General features: G+C 46.8%; 1 protein-coding gene across 1 annotated transcript; it reads right to left on the reverse strand.

Annotated features, from left to right (window-relative positions):
• Positions 1–1279: 1279 nt before the first annotated feature.
• Positions 1280–21575, reverse strand: MATN3 (matrilin 3). The gene is made up of 8 exons (XM_037151841.2): positions 21341–21575; positions 15883–16449; positions 13317–13442; positions 12281–12406; positions 10315–10440; positions 7322–7447; positions 5422–5532; positions 1280–1674 (listed from the first exon to the last, which is right to left on the reverse strand). Exons 1-8 carry the CDS (start codon positions 21570–21572, stop codon positions 1619–1621), a joined length of 1470 nt encoding a protein of 489 aa, XP_037007736.2. The 5' UTR covers positions 21573–21575; the 3' UTR covers positions 1280–1618.
• Between the last annotated feature and the right edge of the window lie 889 nt (positions 21576–22464).

Raw genomic sequence — 22464 nt, forward strand, 5'->3', positions numbered from 1 at the left:
CAGTTAGTTAGAGCATCATACAAACACACGAAGTTTACTTGTTCGACTCCTAGTCAGGGGGCACACACCAGAAGCAACCAATGAATGCATAAATAAGTGAAACAGCAGATAGATGTTTTTCTCTCTTTTTCTCTTCTCCACTCCCACCTCCTCTCTCTAAAATCAATAAATTTAAAAAAAAATTAATGGGCAAAGGATCTGAATAGACTCTTTTCCAAAGAGTATTTAACAGATGGCCAATAGACATATGAAAAGATGCTCAACATCACTAATCATCACAAAATGCAAATTAAAACCACAATTAGATATCACCTTCCACTTGTCAGAATGGCTACCATCAATAAATCAGCAAACGAGTACTGGCGAGGCTGTGGAGAAAAGAGAACCCTTGCAAATTGTTGGTGGGAATGCAGATTGGTTCAGCTACTGTAGAAAAGTGTGGAGATACCTCAAAAAATTAAAAATGGAACTGCCTTATGACCCAGTGATTCTGCTTCTGGGAATTTATCCAAAGAAACCCAAACCACTAATCTGAAAGAACATATGCACTCCTATGTTCACTGCAGCGTTATTTATAATAGCCAAGATCTGGAAGCAGCCCAAGTGCCCATCAGTATATGAATGGATAAAAAAAGCTGTGATACATTTACACAATGGAATGCTACTTGGCCACTAAAAAAAAAAAAAAAAAAAAAAGGAAACCTTACCCTTTGTGACAGCATTAATGGACCTGGAGAGCATTATGCTAAGTGAAAGAAGCCCGTCAGAGAAAGACAGATATCACATGATTTCACTTACACATTGAGTCCCATGTACAAAAACCAAGTGGAAACGGACATATAGATAGAGAACAGACTGACAGCTGTCAGAGGGAAGGGGAGGTTGGGGCCGGGTGAAACAGGTAAAGGGATTAAGGAAAAAAACTTGTAGACACAGACAATAGTATGGTGATTACCAGAGGGAAAGGGGGTACAAGTAGAAGACAGTAAAGAGGGGATAAATGGTGCCAGAAGGAGCCCCGACTTTGAGTGGTGAACACATTACAATATACAGATGACATATTATAGAATTGTGCACTTGAAATCTATATAAGCAATGTTACCCCAATAAATTCAATACATTTTTTAAAACAACAGAATTTAAAAGTGTACATTTATCTCATAAAGGAATAACACTGAAAAAATGGTGAAGTGTTAGTAGTTTCATACAGGTGATTTTTATTTACTTCTTTATACTTCTATACATTTAAAAGTGTCCATAATGAATACATAATATGAACATGATTGTATTGTAGAAACAGAAGACTTGTATTTGAGAATAGAATGAGAACTTAGGAACTGAAAAAAATTAAATGGCTCAATTAGTAAATAAAGAAACATTATACCTTCCATTCTATTTTCACAGTCATAGCTTCGAGACACTAAAGTTTGCTTTTAATAAGGATCTGGACATTTATTTCTATAGGAGAATCATTCTAATTCTCTAGAAGATCCTCAAACTACTCATCCAGTAATACCCAAGCATTTGTAATGGCAGAATACTAGCAGGAACATTGCAATGTGCAAAAGTATTAAATATACCAAATTCTCCGTATTTCCAGGTGAAAATTTTAGGCAATTTAACGATGTATTTGTCCGTATTCATTTGCCTGCAGCTTCTCCAAAATGTCATCAAGTGGATAGTTGTTAAGGCCAACACTTATTTTTAGACATTAGAAAATATAAACCCACTTTCAAACACTTCAATACAAAATAAAAGAATTAACCGTGAATTTTTAAAAAGTGAAATTGTTGGACTTCCGCCAAGATGGAGACGTAGATGGAGGCTCCACATCGCCTCTGTGCACAACCAAATCTAAGAACAACTATTTTTAACAGCAGTCACAACCAAGCCACACGGAAAATCGACAATACGGAGTCCAAAGGACAACTAGATACTCGGCTGGACCGGTACGAGGAGCGAGGCCAGCAGCGGAGCAGGTTAGCAAGAAAAAATTCCCGGGGCGGTGCGCGGTGCGCGCAGGCAACCGAGGGCGCTGATCGCCAGCAAGCTGGCTGCCGGAGCGCACAGGGAAGAGGCGCGGTGGGTCGGTCGCGCGCATTTACCTGCGGAGAAACCAGTGAGAAGGGAAACCCGCGCGGTGCAGCAGGCTCGCACAATTAGGATCAGATAAGCAAGCCCGAGGCGTGTGAGTGACTGGATGCGCTGGGCTAGCGGAGAGGAACTCCATTGCTCCCTCTCTGACCCCGCCCCCACACACAGCGTCACAAACCAGCGACCTGGGTCGCCCCGTCCTGGTAAACAACTAAGGCTTCGCTCCGCTCACTTAACAGCACGAATAGACCAAAAATGGCTCTAGGACAACTCAGAGCCCCAGAACCGATAGACCTAAGTGATGAAGAAATAGCCAGTCTTTCAGATGCACAGTTCAAAACACTGGTTATAAGGATCCTTACAGAACTGGTTGATTTTAGTCACAAATTAGAGAAACATATGGAAGCTAAATTAATTGAAATGAATGCTGATACAAAAGATACCAATAGTAATGGAAAGAAAATTGGGACTCAGATCAAGGGAGAGGACCAGAAGGAAAGAAAAAAATGATCAAACAGAAAGGAATGAAGAAATAAGAATTCAGAAAAATGAGGAGAAGCTTAGGAACCTCCAGGACATCTTTAAACGTTCCAACATCCGAATTATAGGGGTACCAGAAGGGGGAAAGGCACAACCACCAGTTGAAAAATTATTTGAACAAATAATAAAGGAGAATTTCCCCAAGATGGCAAAGGAAATAGACTTCCGAGAAATCCAGGAAGCTCAGAGAGTCCCAAAGAAGTTGGACTCAAGAAGGAACACACCAAGGCACATCATAATTACATTAGCCAAGATTAAAATGAAGGAGAGAATCCTAGAAGCAGCAAGAGCTAAGGGGACAGTCACCTACAAAGGAGTTCCCATCAGACTGTCAGCTGATTTCTCAAAAGAGACCTTACAGGCAAGAAGGGGCTGGAAAGAGGTATTCCAAGTCATGAAAACCAAAGATCTACAACCAAGATTGCTCTACCCAGCAAAACTTTCATTTAGAATGGAAGGACAGATAAAGTGCTTCTCAGATAAGACCAAATTCAAGGAGTTCATCATCACCAAGCCCTTATTATATGAAATGTTAAAGGGACTTACCTAAGAAAAAGAAGATAAAAAAGATGAACAGTGAAAGGACAGCAAACTCACAGTTATTAAGAACCACACCTAAAACAAAAGCAAACTAAGAAGATAGCTAGATCAGGAGCAGAACCATAGAAATGAAGATCTCATGGAGGGTTAGCAACAGGGGAGTGGGAGGAGGGGAAGGGGGGAGAAGGTACAGAAAATAAGTAGCATAGACAGTAGATAGAAAATACATAGGGGGGAGGGTAAGAATAGTAGGGGGAAATACAGAATCTAAAGAATTTGAGACACATGTTCATGAACTAAAGGGGGGAAATGGTGGGGGAGGGGTATGCAGGGTGGAGGGGAAGGGAGGGGGAATAGAGTAAATGTAATGGCATAATCAATAAAAAAATAAATTAAAAAAATAATAATAAAAACTAGGAATCTAAAAAAAAGAAAGGGAGAAGGGAGGAAAAAAAAAGTGAAATTGTTTTCTCATGAAAAGTGTAATGTAATCTAAAACTCAGACATTTTTTTCTTTAGAAAGCATTATATAAGTAGTAGTCTCCAAACATTTGTGCCCACATGTCTCCTAAAATAATTTGACAAATAAGCAATGCCTTATGCATATTAAATTATGTGAAAATTTTCATCATAAGTTTTAGTTACAAAATAGGCAATTTCTGCTGTTACAAATATCGACTCTCCAAAATAAAATTTAGCCCTGGCCAGCTGGCTCAGTTGGTTGAGTGTAGTCCAGCAAAGAACAAGGTCACTTTGATTCCAGGTCAGGGCACCTGCCTGGGTTGCAGGCCCCATGTCCATTTGGGACGCATGCAACCAATCGATGTTTCTCTCACACACTTACGTTTCTCTCCCTTTCTTTCTCCCTCCCTTTCCCTCTCCCTAAAAAGAAAGAAATAAATACATTAAAATAAAATTTATATCAATCTTTCAAATGTATCCCATACTGAATTGATACCCAGTATCTTTCTTCTAGAATAAAAGATTTAAAATAAAATAACCTATATTTCCTTTCTACTTTCTCCACGGAATTTTATTCTACTTCAAACCTTGGAAACCTTTGCCTGACCACTCCATATACTTCTCTAATGTAAACTTACACAAACGAGCACACACATTTCTATTGAAATGACCTTTCAATTACTTTTCCTGACCATGTGGCCCCAACTTTTTTTAATCATCTGGATTGGATTATAATCACAACTATTATGAACACATAATGGATCCAAACAACAAATAAGTAACAAATTTTGATGTAAAATCATTAAAAATCAAAGGGTAAAATTTAATTGAAAAGGTGTCTCTCAATGGAATGGGTTGGGGGAGAAGTGTTTATGAAGTACTGGTTTAAAAAACCGTTGAACTATCCCTTTGTCTGGCTCTCTGGAGATCTTACTTTTCCAAGAAATTCACCTTAGGGAGATTCAGGCTACTCCAGAAATGTGCCTTTCTTGTGTACATTTAGGAGAACGGTGACTCTGAAGTGAGGGATGGGAAGAGAGAATGCCAACTACAAGTAGCATTTGAGACAGATCAATTTAAGGAAGTGAAGGATTCGGAAACTGATCCCTTCAAAATGTTCTGCCCCCCCTCCCTCCCACACACACACACCCAGACCCCTTGAAAGTCTCCGTGTATCTATCCCTAGAGTATCCCTGTCACAATTTGAATTCCACTCCTCTCAGATTCCTAGGAACAGTGTTGTTCACTTGAGCTGTGCTAAGGAAAAGTACTTTTCCTGAATTACGACTTTGGCTAAAGAACTGACTTTGGAAGTTTCCGAGATGGTGCCGGGTTACACTTCAAATCTGCCTTATGACCACTTGGCTGGCCAGCACGCACAGTTCTGTGTCCTCTGCGCCCTCACAGCCCACTCATCGGCTGCCTCTTCCAAGCAGCTACAGATTCTGAACTAAGAAGCCATACTAAGAAATCATAGCATAACAGCTCCATCTGTTCATAAGAACTCAATTAGGTGCTCTCATACTACTCCTAATCCACTGCTATGGAGAACGCTAGAGAAAGAAATAGGTAGCTTTTCCTTGTAAAGATTAAATAAGTGAAAGTCTCTTAAAACATTGAAAAGGAACTCTAAAAAAATAAAAGCTCTACAGTATTACTAGTGCTCATCTTGAAACTTAATGAATAGGGAGGGTCCTTACCCTGAGGAATATTCTAAAATGTTTGGCTCACTGCAGTACCTAGGCTGGCTTTCAGCAGCAACAGAGAACCCTCCAGAAAGGATATTTCTGGTGTTCAGTCTCTGCAGGGAGGAGGTGACCTTCTCCTGGAATGCGAGTGTGGCTTCACATCCACAGGCATCTTCTGTGGAGATGAGTCTTCGCGCTTCTTCAATGGCTGGTGACAATGACAGTACAGGACATGTTACAGCTAATTAGAAATCACAGCAAATCAGGAAACCTGCGATTCGATGGTTCCGTTTTTTGAGACTTACCAGAATGTATTTTCTAGGTGGTAAAAGGATATAAGAGCACACAGAAAGAAGAGGAAATACTTCAGAACGCTACTATCACAGAAGAAATTGAATTAGGAAATGTTGGGGATAAGTTTACATTGCCGAAGTTGGGTGATGGTTGTATGTGAGCTCATTATATTTTCTCTATACTTTTGTGATTGTCTGCAGCTTTCCATGATATAAAGTAAAATTTTAAAAGGACAGTAGAGTGGGAAGCCATGAATGCAGAGATCAGATCACTCATTTTATGATACTGTATTCTCGTTATAACAAATGAAAATGAGAAAAACATGTATTTGTGTGGCCAAAATACTTCAAGAATTAAAAGCAGATAATTTACCCTGGCTGGTGTGGCTCAGTGAATGAAGCGCCTGCCTGTGAACCAAAAGGTCGCTGCTGGTTTGGTTCCCAGGCAGGGCAATCAAATGCCTGGCTTGTGGGCCAGGTCCCCAGTGGGAAGCGTGTGAGAGGCAGTGATCGATGTATCTCACACACTGACGCCTCCCTCTCTTTCTCCCTTCCTTCTCTCTCTAAATAAATAAATAAACAAAATCTTTTAAAAAAAAAAAAACTATACAATTCCTGGTTTCCTATATGGATGACTATTCTACTGACTTGTTTAAATTGAGAGTCCTAGTTCTTGCCCATAAATACTTTGGAACTAACAGTTGTGTTGACATTTAAGCAAAGGGCCTGGGAGAACAATAATGCTGCTAACTTCAGCTTCTTTCTATAATTCCATGAGGCGGCTATTCCTCCTCAATATCCGAGCCCCCCCCCCCAACCCAGGTTGCCTAAGAGAAATAAGAGAAACATCCCAGGTCTGAAGACTGGTGTGCAGTCCTCCAATTGAGTGGCACTGCTGCCTGAGAACACGGTGGGGCCCTTTGCTCCTACATTTTCCCTACATTCTACAAAGATCTGACACAGGCCGGGGGACCGAACACTCACCCGATTACATGTAGTCCACCTACCAGTCCAAATCCTATTGAACCCGTTAGGTATGGGCAGCCCAAATCCCATCTCAATCAGTCACTTAGTGACTTAGGATACTTTTTTAGTGTATCTGGACTGATAGACTATAAGCGCTGTGAGGGCAGAAGCTCAGTGGGATGGTCTAATTAAAACTCCCCATAGAAAACTGGGCAACTGCAATGTACTCAATTGAAAGTTGACAGATGGATCCATTCACAAGAGCATGAAAAAGAATAAAAGATTCGGGAATAAATTTAACAAAAGAAGTGCAAGACTTTTACAGGACACTGCTCGGTGCAAAACACTGGTCTGTCTCCGGTCCCTTCCTTGGGACCTAATTCAAGTATTTGATGTGTCCCAGTAGCTCCAAGAACAGTTGCTGAACAAATAAATCCATCAATGGCTACACAAATGAGGTCAGAGCCTAAACCATTACAAATCAAACTGAACCCCTGTCTTTCAGGAGTAGAAGAAATGCCCAGAGCTGATTTTTCTTTCTAATTAAAGAGAGAGAGGATGGAACCAGATCAAGGAGGGAAGACTCCCTGGCCGTAGCAAGAGAACCGTTTCCTACTGATGCCATCTGGGACCCCCTGGAGGATTCCAACCGCAAGAGGGGCTTCAGACTTGGACAGAGAAACGCTTACCCCTAGGTCGTCCTACCAGATGAAATAGGAGTAAAGGGACACCATTTACCAGAGCACGTCCTCTTGTCTTCATTCAGGGTAAAGCCAGTGTAACAATCACAGCGGTAGGAGGCTGCGCCGTCACTCACACAAATGTGCTGGCAACCGTGAGAGCCCAGGGCACACTTGTCACGAGCTGACCAGGGGAGGCGCAGGGAAGAAAACAGCCACAAATTACAACAGGAAACGAAACACAGGCTTCTGGGAGAAAAAAGCTTCGGATTGGCCCCTAGTACGTGTTGAGAGCAAATCCTCCAGTCATCAGCAGCAAGTCTCCCGTGTTCTGGGAGAAGAAAACCTATTTTCCTGTCTCATATCCCACCTCCCCTTCCCCCCCCCCGGCCTTTTATTGCACACACCCCTTTTCTTTTCATTTCTGGCCGATATTGGGGTGGGAGTCCTCCTCCGTCTTCCTATCTGCAGCCCTGGGGCTGCAGGAGGTCTTGATTTTATTCCAGAACTCACCTCCAGCCTTTCCTGATGCCCACCAATGCATCCAACCAACATCTCCAGCTCTCCATGGCTGTCCACCACCAAAACCGTTATTAGGGACCCACCTACCCATGGAGCTAAATCTGATGCGGCAGAGGAAGGACTCCAATGACCAAGGGCCTGCCCTTGACAGCTTCCAAAGTGGGACAGAAAAAACTGACCTACGCATACACACAGAAAAATGATGGTGATGATGATATGTATGATTGGACAGTGATGTATTTATTATCTCTAACGAGTAAATACATTTCATGGAGGGAGACGGTTTGCCCAAATTCGAGTGGGGAGCAGACAGCAGGGCTGTCCTAGCCCCATGGCCCAAGTGACCTGGGACAAGCGAAAACTGCAGTTCTTTAGCAAACACCAAAGGGCCTCCTGCGAGACACAGGTTCTCCCTCTGTCATGGCAGGGGCCAAACTTGTTCATTTGTTCCCCTCTAACTCTCCTCTTAAGTGTCGCTTCATGCCCAAAAACCTTCCATGGCTCACTATTGCCTCTAAAATTGCTTTGCATGAAAGGCGAGGCTCTGTGTGATCTATCTACAGAGTGTCTTTCCAACTTCATCACTACAACTCAAGTTGTTCCAGCAAAACGCCTACTAACAGAAAGTTTTATGCTTCCCTTCCCCCTGGTTTAGCAGCCAACTCTAGAGGTAACAGCTAGGCAGGCCTCCGCCCGGGCCTCCACATGTCATCTGCAAGCCTTCCTGCTGCCCAGCCAGGGCAAAGCAGGCCATTAGAGAGGACCTGACCCACGTACTCCAGCTTTAGATAGTATCCATTATTACTCTCAAATATAGAGACACTAACAGGCCGCCATCTCATCTCTTTTATCTCCCGTTGCTGTCCTGTGCTCTGCACCACGAGGCAGTGTGGCTTAGCATCTAAGAGCATGCGTAACCCCCAGAGCAAATGCCCACATTTGAATCCTGACTCTCCACTCCCTCGCTGAGCGACTGGGGCGCATTACGTCATCCGTCTGCGCCTGTTTCCTCGGCAAGTCGCTGTGAGCACCAAACGTGTGCTGTGTCTGAAATGCCTACAACCAGGCACACATGCAGCCGGCACTGGAGAATGTTGGCTGTCGTCAGCGGGAGTGTTGCTCCAGTAGTCTGCCTTGATTGAAAATCGCCTCCGAGAATTTGTGGGTTTTCTTAACTAAAGTGTTCCATTTGATTCCCTATCTGTTCGTGGAAATGTGAATTTGTTTTCCTTTCCTTTGCCCAGGACTTCAGTGCTCCTGGCAGCTTAAAGCACCCAGTGGAATACTTGTAACCCTTTGAGAAGCACAGACATAAACCCTCTCCACCCCGCCCGACTCAGCCCTCCCTCCCTGAACAAGGCAGCGCAAGCCAGGCCCCTGCCTGCTCCATCTCTCCACTCCTCCTCCATCAAACTGTCACCACCCCAAAGCCCCACCTCCAGCCCCACCCTCTCTGTGTCACTCACTAGACAAAACAAGTGACATGCCCCCACCTCCAGCCCTTAGTCACCCTCAGGCCCTCTCCCTAGCTACTCCAGTCTCTGCTTACTTAAGGCATTGGTTCTTTTACTCCCAGCCCATAGGTCACTCAGAGTTGGAGCTTTTGCCTCTTTATAACCCTACAGTGATTAGCACGGTCCTGGGAACAGAGCAGGCACTCAGCACACTTTCACTGCTCTCGTTTTTTTACAAAGGAAATTGGTGATAGTCATTTTCCTTCATCCCTCTTGAAAGAGCCCCTAATATATCTCCTCAAGGGAGAGGAAAATATGCATAAAATATATATATATATATATATATATATATATATATATATATATATATATATATATATCCTATACCAGAACTAAATACCACCTGGAGAGCTAGGAATTTCTCTTAGGAGTGTTTTTACATTATAGTTGCCACCCTGTTCTGCCAGTGAGTTTAAATCAAATTAATGAGGATTTGTGCTCTGGCATGGCCTCGCTGGCCAAGCCTCAGATGTATCGAAGATTGATCATCTAGCAACTGTCAGGGAACGACTGGCTTCCAGCTTCCTGGAGGATCCGTGTGAGTCTAATTCAGTCCTTTACAAAGTCTCCTTTGCTAACTCGACCCAGCTTTAAGATCAATGCTACAGAAAAATTCCAGACCAAGTTTTAATTGGAAAACGATCAGTTGAGGCTATCACACCAAACAGTTACTGTCCAACTGACTTCCTCTGAAGTTTCCTATTTGCTTTAAAAGCCCCCAGTGTACACAGAGTGATAAATTTTTCCTGGAGAAGGACCCTCCATTCACTGAGCTTTTCTCATATCCCTCACCCCTCCCTATTTCCCAGAAATTTTCTGAAGTCATTTATGTTTGCAGATTCTAGTGAGCTCATTGCCCTCTAAGCAACACATGCCTTAGTCCATCAGCACAGCAGAACGCCAGCAGCCTGATTCTTCACGTTACTTTGAAGAATCTCTCTCTGGGTGAATTGCAAGTTGGTTTCACTGCACCAGAAAGGGCCCAGTCTGAAAGAATCTGTTGTGTGTGCCTTACCCGAGCAAGTTTTTTTATCCGGATTCAGAGTGTAGCCCTCATAGCATTCACAGTGATGGGACCCAGCTCTGTCGCTCACACAGACGTGCTGACAGCCATGTGTACCAGCCGCGCATGGATCCTGAGCTGCCAGACAAAGTCCAGGGGAAAAAGAAATTAAACATGGAAAAGTATCTCACCCACCTGTGCACAGAGGTCTTATCTGCAGCCCTGACTAGTGGGGCTCAGTGAGTTGAGCATCGTCCCACAAAACCAGGAGGTCGCAGGTTCGGTTCCTGGTCAGAGCACATGCCTGGGTTGCAGGCCCAGACCGTGAGAAAGGCAACCAATCAAAACTCAACCGATGGATGTTTCTCTCCCTCTCTATCCTCCCTTCTTTTCTCTGTAAAAATAAATAAATAAAACTTTTTTTAAAAAAAGAAATCTTAGCTTTGGCTGCTGTAGCTCAGTGGACTGAGCAAGGGCTGTGAACCAAAGGGTCACCAGTTCAATTCCCAGTCATGGAACAAGCCTGGGTTGTGGGCCGTGTCCCCAGTAGGGGGTACGTGAGAGGCAACCACACACTGATATTTCTCTTCCTCCCTTTCTCCTTCCCTTCCCCTCTAAAAGTAAATAAATAAAATCATTTAAAAAAAAAGAAACCTTATTTGCAACTCGAAATATGTAAGAAGAACGCCCCTTGGAAGCCTTTCAAAGGCATCAGTACTACTTCTCTTACTGGAAGCGTGAGGAATTAAACAAAGTCCTACACACATGATACTTACCCTCCTGTTGGGCCCAGCTCCTTTTCGGGCTCATCTATGTGGAGTTTTTGTAATCTAAGGAGCTCGCACAATACTTTCTAAAATATTCCTTTTAGGTTTATTTGTATTTTTACTGAATAAGAAGGATCCCAAAGGTTGTGTGGCTAACTGTACTAGATTCAAAAGGACGTACAGTTTGATGATGCAGTTTGACCCTCTCCTGTTATAAGGGGGGAAACTGAGTCCAAAGGCCACAGACTCAGCACAACACCACACTGTCATTCAACATGCCTAGTCTCTGTACTGACATGATGTTTTAAAATTATGTTTAATTTTTTAAACTGTTCGTTTTGAAATAATTTCAGGCATATGGAAAAGCTGCAAAAGTAGTACAAAGAGGTCCTGTTCTTCATTCACCCACTTTCCCCACATGTTAACATATTGTAGAACCATAGTATAATTATCCAAACCAGGAAATTAGCAATGACGCAATACTATCACAGACCACAGAATAGTCCACTACGAATCGACTAATCGACTACTCAAGCTTTGCCAATTATTCCACCGATGTCCCTTTTCTGATGCGGGATCCAACCCACGGTCACACACTGCACTGGGCTGTCATGCCTCCTTAGTCTCCCGTAACCTGTAACATTTCCTGCCTTCTTTGTCTTTCGTGACTTTGACACTTTTGGAAAACACTGGAAAATTACTTCATAGGGCATCTCTCCGTCTGGGACTGTCTGGTGTTACCTTGTAACTCTGAATTTGTAGCCAGGAGCCCACGGAAGCGCCACGGTGCCCTCAGCACACCGTGGTAGGAGCTGCATGCGTATCGTTACTGTTGAAGTCAACTTCAATTCCTTGGTCAGCGCGCTGTCCACCAGGTTCCCCCACCGTGAAGTTACTGTTTTCCCTTTGTGAGTAATAAACACCCTGCAGGGCGTTACGTGATTTTAACTGACTCCACTGTCCTTAGCATTTGGAAAGGACTGCGAGGGCGGTACAAAGAAGGACGTGAACAACACTCCATGCACACGGGCCATGATACACACGTGCAGCCACTTCTGACTCTTCTCACAAGACTCAGGAATGGGAAAAGCCCGGGGTGGCAAGAGAGGCAAACACCGAGCTTCCCGTCGATGTGACCCTGCCCCTCCAGTACCACCTGGACACGAGGTAGACGAACAGGTGGCCGTAGTGACGCCTCCTCGCCCACTCACCTGAACACGTCTTCCTGTCTGCGTTCAACGTGTAGCCTTCGTAGCACTCGCAGTGATAAGAGCCATTTCTGTCGTTCACACAGATGTGTCCACAGCCGTGAGTGTTAAGAGCACACTTATCAACAGCTACCAAAAATGATCAGGACCGAAAGAAATGTTAAAAAATGAGTAGGACACGTGTGAACACAAGGAAACGTAGATGAGTAATCACAGAGCACACGCACAGCCAGGAGCAGCTCAGCACAGGAGGAAGGCCGCGGGGCTGAGGCCCGACCTGTCTGAGGTTGTCACCCGTCATTAGCAGACCCCATGCATGGGTATGTCTCCCAGCTTTGGGTCTCAATTCATGGTCCATAAAATGAGTAAGCTGAATTCCATGACCTCAAAGTCTTGCCCTGGCTGGTGTGGCTCAGTGGACTGAGCACCAGAACGTGAAGCAGAGGGTTGCTGCTTTGATTCCCAGTCAGAGCACATGCCTGGGTTGCAGGCCAGGTTCCCCAGTGCAGGGAGCGCAAGAGGCAGCCCTACATTGATGTTTCTCTCCCTCTCTTTCTCCCTCCTTCCTCTCTGTCTAAAAATGAATAAATAAAATTTTTGAAAAAAATGACCTTCAAGTTTTCGGGTCAACAACATTTTCCCAGGGCTTTAGTTTAAAATGGGCCTGATTCCCATTCTTGATCAAGTATGCATGAGTACTCCCACACCAGACAAGTGAGGACTTCTCTAAATTTTCTCCTTCTTCCAGATTCCATGGGCATCTACAGCCACAGAGAGGAAAGGGCAGCTTTTTATTTAATTAAAGAAAATCTAGGAAAATTTCTAAATCCTCAGGACTCGGAATTTCGTACTATAACCAGCCGATATATGTATTACCTCCCTTTTATTCTCCTTTTCCTTTCTGAGGAAAACTGTTGATAAACAACAGTAAACCAGCTGAAAAGCAATGAGCAGATAAGCATAAGGCCAATCCCAAAGCAGGAGAGAGGGTCCCCAGATAGATGTTCTCATCCGCACCCTCCGGGTAAGCAGGCCTCACCTGAACACGTCTTCTTGTCGGCGTTCAGGGAGTACCCTTGGCTGCACTCACAGTGGTGCCTGCCGTCCCCGTCGCTGACACACACGTGCTGGCACCCGTGTGTGCCGAGCAGGCACGGGTCCGCCGCTGCGCAAAGGAAGTCGGCAGCAGTCAGTGTGGACACATCGCACTTCAGGCAGTGTCTCCCGTGTCAAAACGACATCGCTCTCTGGTGTCTTCCCAGTTCCATCTTTCTAGTTCACTCCCGGTCTTGGCCTCTTAGAAATATCACTCTTAAACTAGTCCTATTACCAAGCTTAAGTCACAGATCTTATTGTCGACTTTCTCAAAACAGAAAGAGAATTTTTCATTTGGAGCTGAAGCCAAACACATACATGGGTCAGGTAATTGGATATTTATTCAACGTATCCCCCTATCCATGAAAAAAAAGTTGCTTCCCCAAAGCCAGATACAGGGAGAACAATAATGTATTTCCCAAGTTCTGTGAGCTAATTGGCCCGCTGCAGCTGCAAGCTGCTCTCCAAGGTTCCATAGTTTATGTCTGAACAGCATTCACACACAGGCGCACGGCTCTAGGCCTGGAACTCGCTCACACCTGGGAAGGGATGCGTATCTGATCTTGCAAATGGTGAGGGTCGGTGCAGGTTAACTGCTTTCCGAATAGGCAGCCAATTCAAATGTGCAATTTCAGGGCCTCCGATATCAGTAAGGAGAATAAACTCATCCTACGCATAAACAGGTAAAATGAACGACATAAATAAGACTATACTAGCTAGAATTTATCTCCATCTTCTCCTTTCTACAGCCATTTATATCTTGTTGGATTTCTTCCCAGGGAGATGTTTTGAAAGAAGAATCAATGAATTTAGTCATTTCTGAGAAACCAAGGAAGCCTGCTGGAGGAGGCTGGCACCCCTGTGGCAGGTAACCCCGCCTCCACGGCTTTGGCCACGGGACAAGGCTAATATTTCCCCAAGAAGAGCCTTTTCATGGAATGGTCTTTCCAGTCTGCGGACTACAACAAGCTGCTCCTCATTCCTTTTTTCCATAGAGAGGGCATTTTTCCCCCCAGAACAAGCAAGTCTTTTGTACCAGAAGGAAAAGGTGACCACTCACCACTTGTCACTTTATGGCCGTCAGGCCCAACCCCAGGTGCCAGCTGTGAGACCCAACTTTGCCACAGACCAGCACCTCCATGGAAAAGCTCTCACCCACAAGCACAGGGGGTTTCCTAGGAGAAAGAAAGCCCTTTTCCTCTGGGAAACCCGTGAATGCCAAGTAGATGCCCCCCAAAGTCAATGGCAGCCTGTGAAAGCCCAGTGTCCTGGGACAGGACAGACAAGGGGATCGCACACAGCCAGGCCTGGCTGAGACGAGGCGAGACTTTGCTCCAGACCCAGATGTCATCTCCATTTCCTGATAAATGGGTGATTGCTGAGTTCCCCATTAATTTTGAGAGTCTCCTTGAAATACCCAGTGGTGATTATCCGTTCACTTGTTTGTCTCATCCCCACCCACCGACTGTTGCTTGATGGTAGGGAGGGACTGACGTCATCTTTGTATCAATAGTGATCAATAAACGTGTGTTAAATAAATAAATGTGGAATAGATTATATAGCAAAAGGTATCTACATTTTTAAAATTCACCTAAACTAAAAATCCGTCCACACCTGCTTGGAGAGTTCCATTAGAGGGCTTCAAAAGATTATCTCCAAATGATAAAAAGAAAAAATAAATAAATAAAGCATAATGATAGCTATATATAAGTAGATAGAAAAATAACTAAGTTTAAAAATAAAAATAAAAGAATATAGTAAAGTCCCACATTCCTAATTCTGATCAGTGACTGATAATAAACCCCAGCCTCAGATGGATTCACATTCAGGATTCGGCTAATTCATGCTAAAAATTCCAATGCCAAACTCCATCCTCAAGGAAGAAATGAGAAGGGCCGAGACAGAATGATTTAAAAGAACAAATCAAGCCCTGTCCTTCTCCCTGAGAAGTGAGCTGAAATCCCAGTCCCCCAGACTCCTAATCCTGCCCCTCCACAAAGAATAATCAGCGAAACCTGAAACCCACAGTGGTCAGAACGCAGGCTCTGACTGCCGGTTACCCTGGAACACAGGCCGGCTGATCCTTGCCGGACAGAGGCGGGGCCCTGTGCTCTGCAGGAAAACGCGCAGAGTTCTGGGAACTCCAGACGTGGTGAAGCTAAAGAAAATATCGAGGCAAACGCAGCGCTGGGCAGAGGGGAGAAGCGCAGCACCCTGGACGTTTTGTTTTTCTTCCGCTCTAACCCCATCGGGAAACAGTAGGATCATTTATCCTGGCTATTTACAACCTTCCCACTCCTAATGCAAACATGGAGATTTTTATGAGCACACCAAGTTATATATAAGGCAGCTCTATATTCCTAAACACTGTAAAAAAAGCATTGCTTGTATTTAAGTTTTCCATAAAATCTCCACCAAAAAAAAGGGGGTGGGGGGAGAAAACTCGCTTTTTCTTTGGATTCATAATGCAGGACTATAACATCCTTTTCTAGTTGGAGGCAAAGACTTACCGCAAAAGGTTTCCTGGAATCTGGAAGAAAGTTTCTCGATGACCCCGTACGTCTCCACGTAGAACACGTGCTCGTCCAGGGGCTCACTGGCCATCATCTTGAGCGACTCCATGTCTGCCCGGCCCACGCCCACGGCGTAGAGCTCAATCCCCGCAGCCCGCGCCCGCGCCGCCACCTCGTTCACCTGGTCCTGCGGCCGCCCGTCTGTCACGATGATGGCTACCTTAGGGATGTTGGAGCTGGGCCCCCGGGCTCCTGCCTCCACAGTGAAGGCTTCCTCCATCGCTCTTTGGATGGCCAGGCCTGACATGGTGCCTGTAGACAAGGGTGTGATTCGCGCCACGGCTTGTTTCAGGGACTGCTTATCTGAGTGGTTCTGGAGATGGAACTCGATCTTCACGGTGCTGGCATAGTTCACCAGGGCCACTCGCGTGTCCGCCGCCCCAATGTCCAGGGTGTCGATTATGCGGGAGACAAAGGTTTTCACTTTGGTAAACTCCAAAGGCCGTACACTGCGAGAACTATCGATGATAAACACCAAGTCCAAGGGCCTGCTCTTGCAAACACCTGCAAGGAAGGGTGTGGGGAACAGAAGTGACTAAGCAGTGATCTGACCATAGTCAGAAATGGGACCATTGCTCATACCCAGAATGCTCTGGGATTGGAGCCCAGACGAGGAAGCATCCCCTACCTCCAAATGCCCCACTGTCTGCTCTTTCCCAAGCCCATCTCCCTTTGGGTTTTGAAAGCACCTAGGCCTTCAGAATTACTTAGTGAGAATTCACACAGAGGTGTGAGGTGTCCCCAGGTATCTCACCTGGGGGCTGGCCGAGCCCTGAAATTTCACTTAGGACCTCCTCCCCCTGCTTCAAGTTTTGTTCTCAAAGTTCCTCTTGACTCTCCAAAATGAAAGAATTCCAGACCCTTCTCGGGCACCTTGGCCATCTGAGGCAATGGGACAAAGTGTCCCTGAACTGTGGGAAAGGTGAACTGTCTGGGCAGTACACTCTACCCCGCCCACTTCCACGGGGGTGAACACTGCTCCAGACCAGCCCTGAATCTCCCCCTTTCTGCATGTGTGGTGAACTCTGGGGCCCAGCTTGCCTGAGCTAGGCTGAAAGTAGGAAGAAGCATGACAATCAATCTAATCCATGTCCATTACACTTCCAACTTTGTGGCCGTTTCTCTCATTTGGAGAAGCAGAGACTTGGTATCTATCCCACTGCCCCACCGAACTCTTAGCCACCTCTCTTTCATTTTTTCACTCACCACAACTTTTTGAGGGCCTCCCATGTATGAAAACCTGGAGCTAGAAAAGCAAAGAAACCATACTCGCTGCCCTCGAGAAACTTGCATCTTTCCTACACTGAAAAAAGGCATTGTAGTAACATGATACACTTTTTCCATTTGCACTTTCTCTTTGTGTTTAATCCTTACCTGAGGATATATTTTTTTGTTTTAGAGAGAGTGGAAGGGGGAGAGAGAGAAAAGGAAAAACATCAACACGAGATCAGTTGCCTTCTGTACATGCCCTGACTGGGATCGAACTCACGACCTAAGTGTGTGCCCTGACCAGGGATTGAACTCGCATCCCTTTGGTGTATGGGGACAATGCCCCAACCAACCAAGCCACCCAGTTAGGGCTCACCTAAACTTTCTTGCTCCAACCAACCAAGCCACATGGTGAGGGCTCATCTATACCCTCTTATCCTTTCCCGCCAATCTCAATCTATACCGCTCCCTCTCCTAGCCGCTCAGGACTGGCTAAGAGAAAAGCTAGTTATTAACTGTCTTTTTTCAAATCATTCCTCCTTCTCTCCCAATTCACAAATACACACACACTCATCACACGCACCACGTCCTAAATGGAAATGAGATCCCTGAACATCAAGTGCCAGTGCAAGCTCTTTCTCTTCCTAACAGGGGCTGGAACTGGATGCCACTCCAAGACTCTCTACTCCAGTGAGTAGGAGAAAGGTAGATCACAATAAATTCCTAGGCTAAGCAGTTCCCAAAAGAAAAAAGTCCTATGTGGGACGGGAACTACATCTCTCTATAGTTTTCTTTTAAAAACTGAAAAAGTATCCACTTGGTTTCATTCTGCTGCCTGAAGATACTCAACTAAATATTAAACAATATGCTGCTATCGTTAACGCTTCAGGGACCAAAAGGTGCCAAGACAATAACTCTGCGAAGCCAGAGGTGCAGAGGTTGCCTTTTGGACCCATTTCGCAGGGGAGAAGCCTGAGCCCCGGGAGGCACGAGAGCTAGAAAGTGGTAGAACAGGGACTGGACTGCAGGTTTCCCGACTGCCGGCCCAGGGGGCTTTTTCCTCTGTGGTCACCTCTCTCTGAGGCAACGTCTTCCACCACAAAAATCAACATCATCTCATGTACCTCGTAAACATCCTGCTGGTTGACATTCAGCCGCCGCCCTGAAGTAGGCTGCATGTCATGTATTTAGTTAAGTCAAAAGGAATTAAGTCCTTTTAAAGAAAAAAACAGCTCCAAAACTTCACTGCACCCTTTGGTTACCACAGGTCAGGAGCAAGAGAGCAGGCCCGCACTGGAAACCCTTCCCAGAGATGGACAGGGACATTTTTGCGTAACTGCAGTAAAAGGAAACTTTGGGTGCTGATGGGAACCCCATCTCTGACAGTACGTTCACCAGCACCCAAATGGTGTCCTTACCAATGTCAAGGTTATGTTCTTCTAAGTAAATGTGCTGATTCCTTCCTTCTGCATTTGGTTTTCCACATGGAATCCTCCATGTGAAGTTACAGGGGCAGGGACCACAAAATTGTCCCCACCCACAAGGATGTCCACACCCCAATACCCAGAACCAGTAAGTAGGTCACTTTACAAGACAAAAGAGACTTCTCGGGTGTGATTAAGGAGAAGACCCTGGATGGGGAGGTTATCCCAGGTCCAGTATTCCAAGGCTCCGTAGTAAAAGTGAAAGAGGGAGGCGGAAGAGATCAGAGTGATAAAATATGAGGACCCAGCTTGCCTTCAGTGGCTTTGAAAATAGAAGGAAAAGGCCACAAGCCAAGAAATGAGGGCACAGCCTGTACAATCTGAAAAAGGCAAGAAGACCAATTCACCCCTGAATCCTCCCAAAAGGAACACAGCCTTGCAGACACCTTAATTTTAGTCCAGTGAGACTTCTGATCTACAGAACTCTTAGACAATGTGTTTTCCGGGGGCCGGTCTGGGACGGCAAGAAATCCTATGAGCATCAGGTTAAATCTTCCTGATTCGTAGCTCACTAGAAATTACTAGTTGCCCCGTCCTTGTTTGTGGACCTCACTCCCCTTTTCTGATAGCAACCCTCTGATTCTCGGAACCAAGAAAGTGTCACCCACAGCACCTACCACCTCCCCTACTAGGCGCCCCACCACCTGCCACCTCCCCCAAAAAAGCAAGCCAAGAAAGTGAGAATCTGAATTTCCCAAAATGTTTCCATACTCACAATATTTTCAAATTCTGAGTTCTGCTAAAAATAAAAGCCGCCGCAAGCTTAGCAATTTCAATAGCAAAGCTTAGGAATCTCTAAGGAATGTTGAAGGAATTAGGAAAGGAAGGACTTCAGAAAAGAGTGAATATGATACTAATTAAAGGATCATCATTCAAGATCAGTTTGGATTCCAGGTAATAAAGGACCAGTGATGCTTAGGGGGAACATGGCTGTCCCCCATGAAATTCTTCTTCCCTCTCCCCGACCTATTCCCAAGGGAGGTGGGTCAGGACCAGAGGGAAGAATAACTTCTAGAAGAAAGGCTTTATCCCTATTCTTGGCCAGTAGCAACCAGCTGAATTTACCCTTTGTGAACCCTGGCACTTCCTGGCTCACTTTGGAAACGCTGTCGCCATTTCAAATCCAGCCCTCAGGCTGGTGCAGGAAAGACTCCCTGGGTTCTTTCTCAGCGTTACCCAGAAAGGTGCAGGAGCGGGGAGACAACACGAAGCAGCCGGAGGCAGGCAGCCTCACTGGCCAGATGAGACCGGGTACCCAAAAACGGGTTGGTGCAGCCTCTCTCCAGCAAGAGGGAAGCTGGAGTTTTGGGGAGGAAGATTAAATCTTAGGTAAACCGTCCTAAGAGCCGTGGAAAGGCCCTTGCCCCGGATGTCTGGGCTCTGGACTCTGACACTGATTGGCTGGGGCCCTTCAGTCTGACAAGCCTCAGTGTCCTGTACCTGCTCTTGGGATTGTACGAGGTGATCGACACCTGGGTCCCTTCAGCTCCGTTGCTCTAGGACCTTTTTCTGCCACAGGAACCAACTACTGACTCGAAAAGGAAATGGAATTGTTGGCAAAGATCCAGAGTATTTTGGGTGCTTGAGGACCAAGGGCAACACAGGTGGGAACTGGGGCCCAGTCAGTTGAAGCAGAACATGTAGTCAGGGACAGAACAGAAGCTGACCTGGCTGGTGTGCCTCAGTGGATTTGAGCACTGGCCTGTGAACCGGAGGGTGGTTGGTTCGATTCCCAGTCAGGACACAAGACTGGGTTGCAGGCCAGGTCCCAGGCTGGGAGCATGTAAGAGGCACTGGCAAGGATGTGTCTCTCCCTCTCAGTCTCCCTTCCTTTCCATCTCTCTAAAAATAAATAAATAAAATCTTTTAGAAAGGAAAGAAGGAAGGAAGGAAGGAAGGAAGGAAGGAAGGAAGGAAGGAAGGAAGGAAGGAAGGAAGGAAGGAAGGAAGGAAGGAAGGAAAAAATACCCTGGCTGGTGTCTCACTGGGTTGAGTGCCGGCCTGCAAACCAAAAGGTTGCATGTTCAATCCTCAGTCAGGGCACGTGCCTGGGTTGCAGGCTGGGTCCCCAGTTGCGGGCCAACAAGAGGTAGCCTCTCCCTCTTTCTCTGTCCCTTCCCCAATCTCTAAAAATAAATAACATCTTTTAAAAAAAAAAGTTGAGACCAGGATGGTTACAAGACAAGTGGGGGCAAGGTTTCCTTCCTGGTCGCACACCTCACCCCCAGACGGGACAGTCAAAATTCTAGCCCAGATCCTGGGCGAGACTGGGGCAGCCTGTGGGCGGGCAGGAGGGGACAAAGCCTGTCAGTCAGAGCTGGGGCTGTAGAGATGGAGCAATTTCCAGAGAACTCAAAGCACAATCTTAGGAAGCCCTCGTTCAGCTGAAGCAAAAGTAAGAGGCTGAGGCGCCAGACCCCGCAGCCGCCCTGCCCAGATCACGGGGGACAGTTATCCAAGTCTGCGTTTCAGGAGACCCGGATCCTAGCCCTCTGACTCCCTGCTTCCTCCGAACCTCGGCTGCCCCACAGGATTCGTCCGGGAGGGGTTCTTTCCCCTGCACCACGGACGGCTCAGGCTGGGGTGGGGGGAACACATCGATGCCCAGGTGCCCCCGCCCACTCATGCCAGGCTCTCCCTCCCTTCGTACTGCCCGCCAGGTGTCCCTCCTGGTGCGCCCTTCCCGTCAGCCTGGGCAGTACCTGCACCACGGGTCCCTCCAGACTGGCCGGCCCCCGAATAGGGCTCACCGGTGGGGACTGCAGGAGCCGGGCGGCGCCCGGGGCTGCCCCCCGGGCCATGGGTCCCCAGCCTCCGGAAGCCCGGGCGGGCCAGGGGACCGGGCGCAGTGGGGGCTGCGGGGGACGGCAGCAGCAGCAACAACAGGAGCAGCAGCGGCCAGAGCAGCAGCAGTCCCGGCAGGCGGCGTGGCATGGTGTCCAGCGTCCGGTAGTGGCTCGCAGGCTGGGTCAGTTACGGGCCAGGGCCAGCGCCAGGGCGGCCGATTTAAAGGTCCCGCGGCCTGGGGCCCGCCCCGCCCAGCAGCCACCAGCTTGGATCTCCACCCCCGGCCACAACGTGCCCGCCCAGCGCATTCCAGCGGCTCAAATAAATGTCTGGGCAGCTGGGCCAGGGAGGTGGTGCCGGGACCCCCGGACTCCCGCCCTGCACACTGTGGCCGGGAGGGTGGGCTTCGGTTCCAAACCCTGGTGGGGCCTGCCCTGGGCCCCAGCCCGGGGGACTCTCCACAGCCATCCCTACACTAACCTGGCCTGACACCGCCCCCCCCACCCCCAGCCACACACACAACACACATATGCACCGGCCCTAGGGGCCCCTCCGGCCCATCCCAGGATCTCAACGATGAGACCCGGGCTCCGCCTTTCATCTCCATCCCGCTCCACCCACCTCAAGCCTTCATCCCGCTCAACCTACATTCCTTTCCCCGGCCAAGGCACCCGCATTTTGCTGTGGGCTCTCGGTTAAAAGTAATAATAACAATAAAGCCTCACAGATTCTGGCGGCATGAATAGCGATGCTTTCATACCCGCTTCAAACATCTGCAAACACTACGGAGCTTACAGGGGTGGGCAGAAGTAGTCACCGAGAATAGCAAGTCAAACACGCGGCCCCCAGGGAGCGCCCTGCTAGCCGAAGGACAGGCGGGACAGCCAGGACCCACTTCAAAGGCTCCCCGCCGCATCCTCCTTCAGCTCCAGAATGTCAGGGAAAGGGACCAGGCTGAGGCGGGTCTGCCTCGGGCAAGGGCTGGAATGTGTGGGTTCTTAACTTCGTGCAGGAAAGATTTCACCGAGTCCAGGTGATT

This window comes from Artibeus jamaicensis, unplaced genomic scaffold (assembly GCF_021234435.1).
Source record: "Artibeus jamaicensis isolate MK-2021 breed Jamaican fruit bat unplaced genomic scaffold, CSHL_Jam_final contig_465, whole genome shotgun sequence".
Taxonomy (NCBI): domain Eukaryota; kingdom Metazoa; phylum Chordata; class Mammalia; order Chiroptera; family Phyllostomidae; genus Artibeus; species Artibeus jamaicensis.

Bases quoted from the DNA above. Each gene is read 5' to 3' on its own strand.
- MATN3 (XM_037151841.2), bottom strand. From the start codon at position 21,572: ATGCCACGCCGCCTGCCGGGACTGCTGCTGCTCTGGCCGCTGCTGCTC. The intron at 12,407-13,316 runs GTGAGGCCTGCT...CATTTTTGGTAG, and splicing joins CGACAAGAAGACGTGTTCAG to CTGTTGATAAGTGTGCTCTT. The intron at 1,675-5,421 runs ATATCCTTTCTG...ACAACTATCCAC, and splicing joins GCAGAGACTGAACACCAGAA to TTGATGACATTTTGGAGAAG.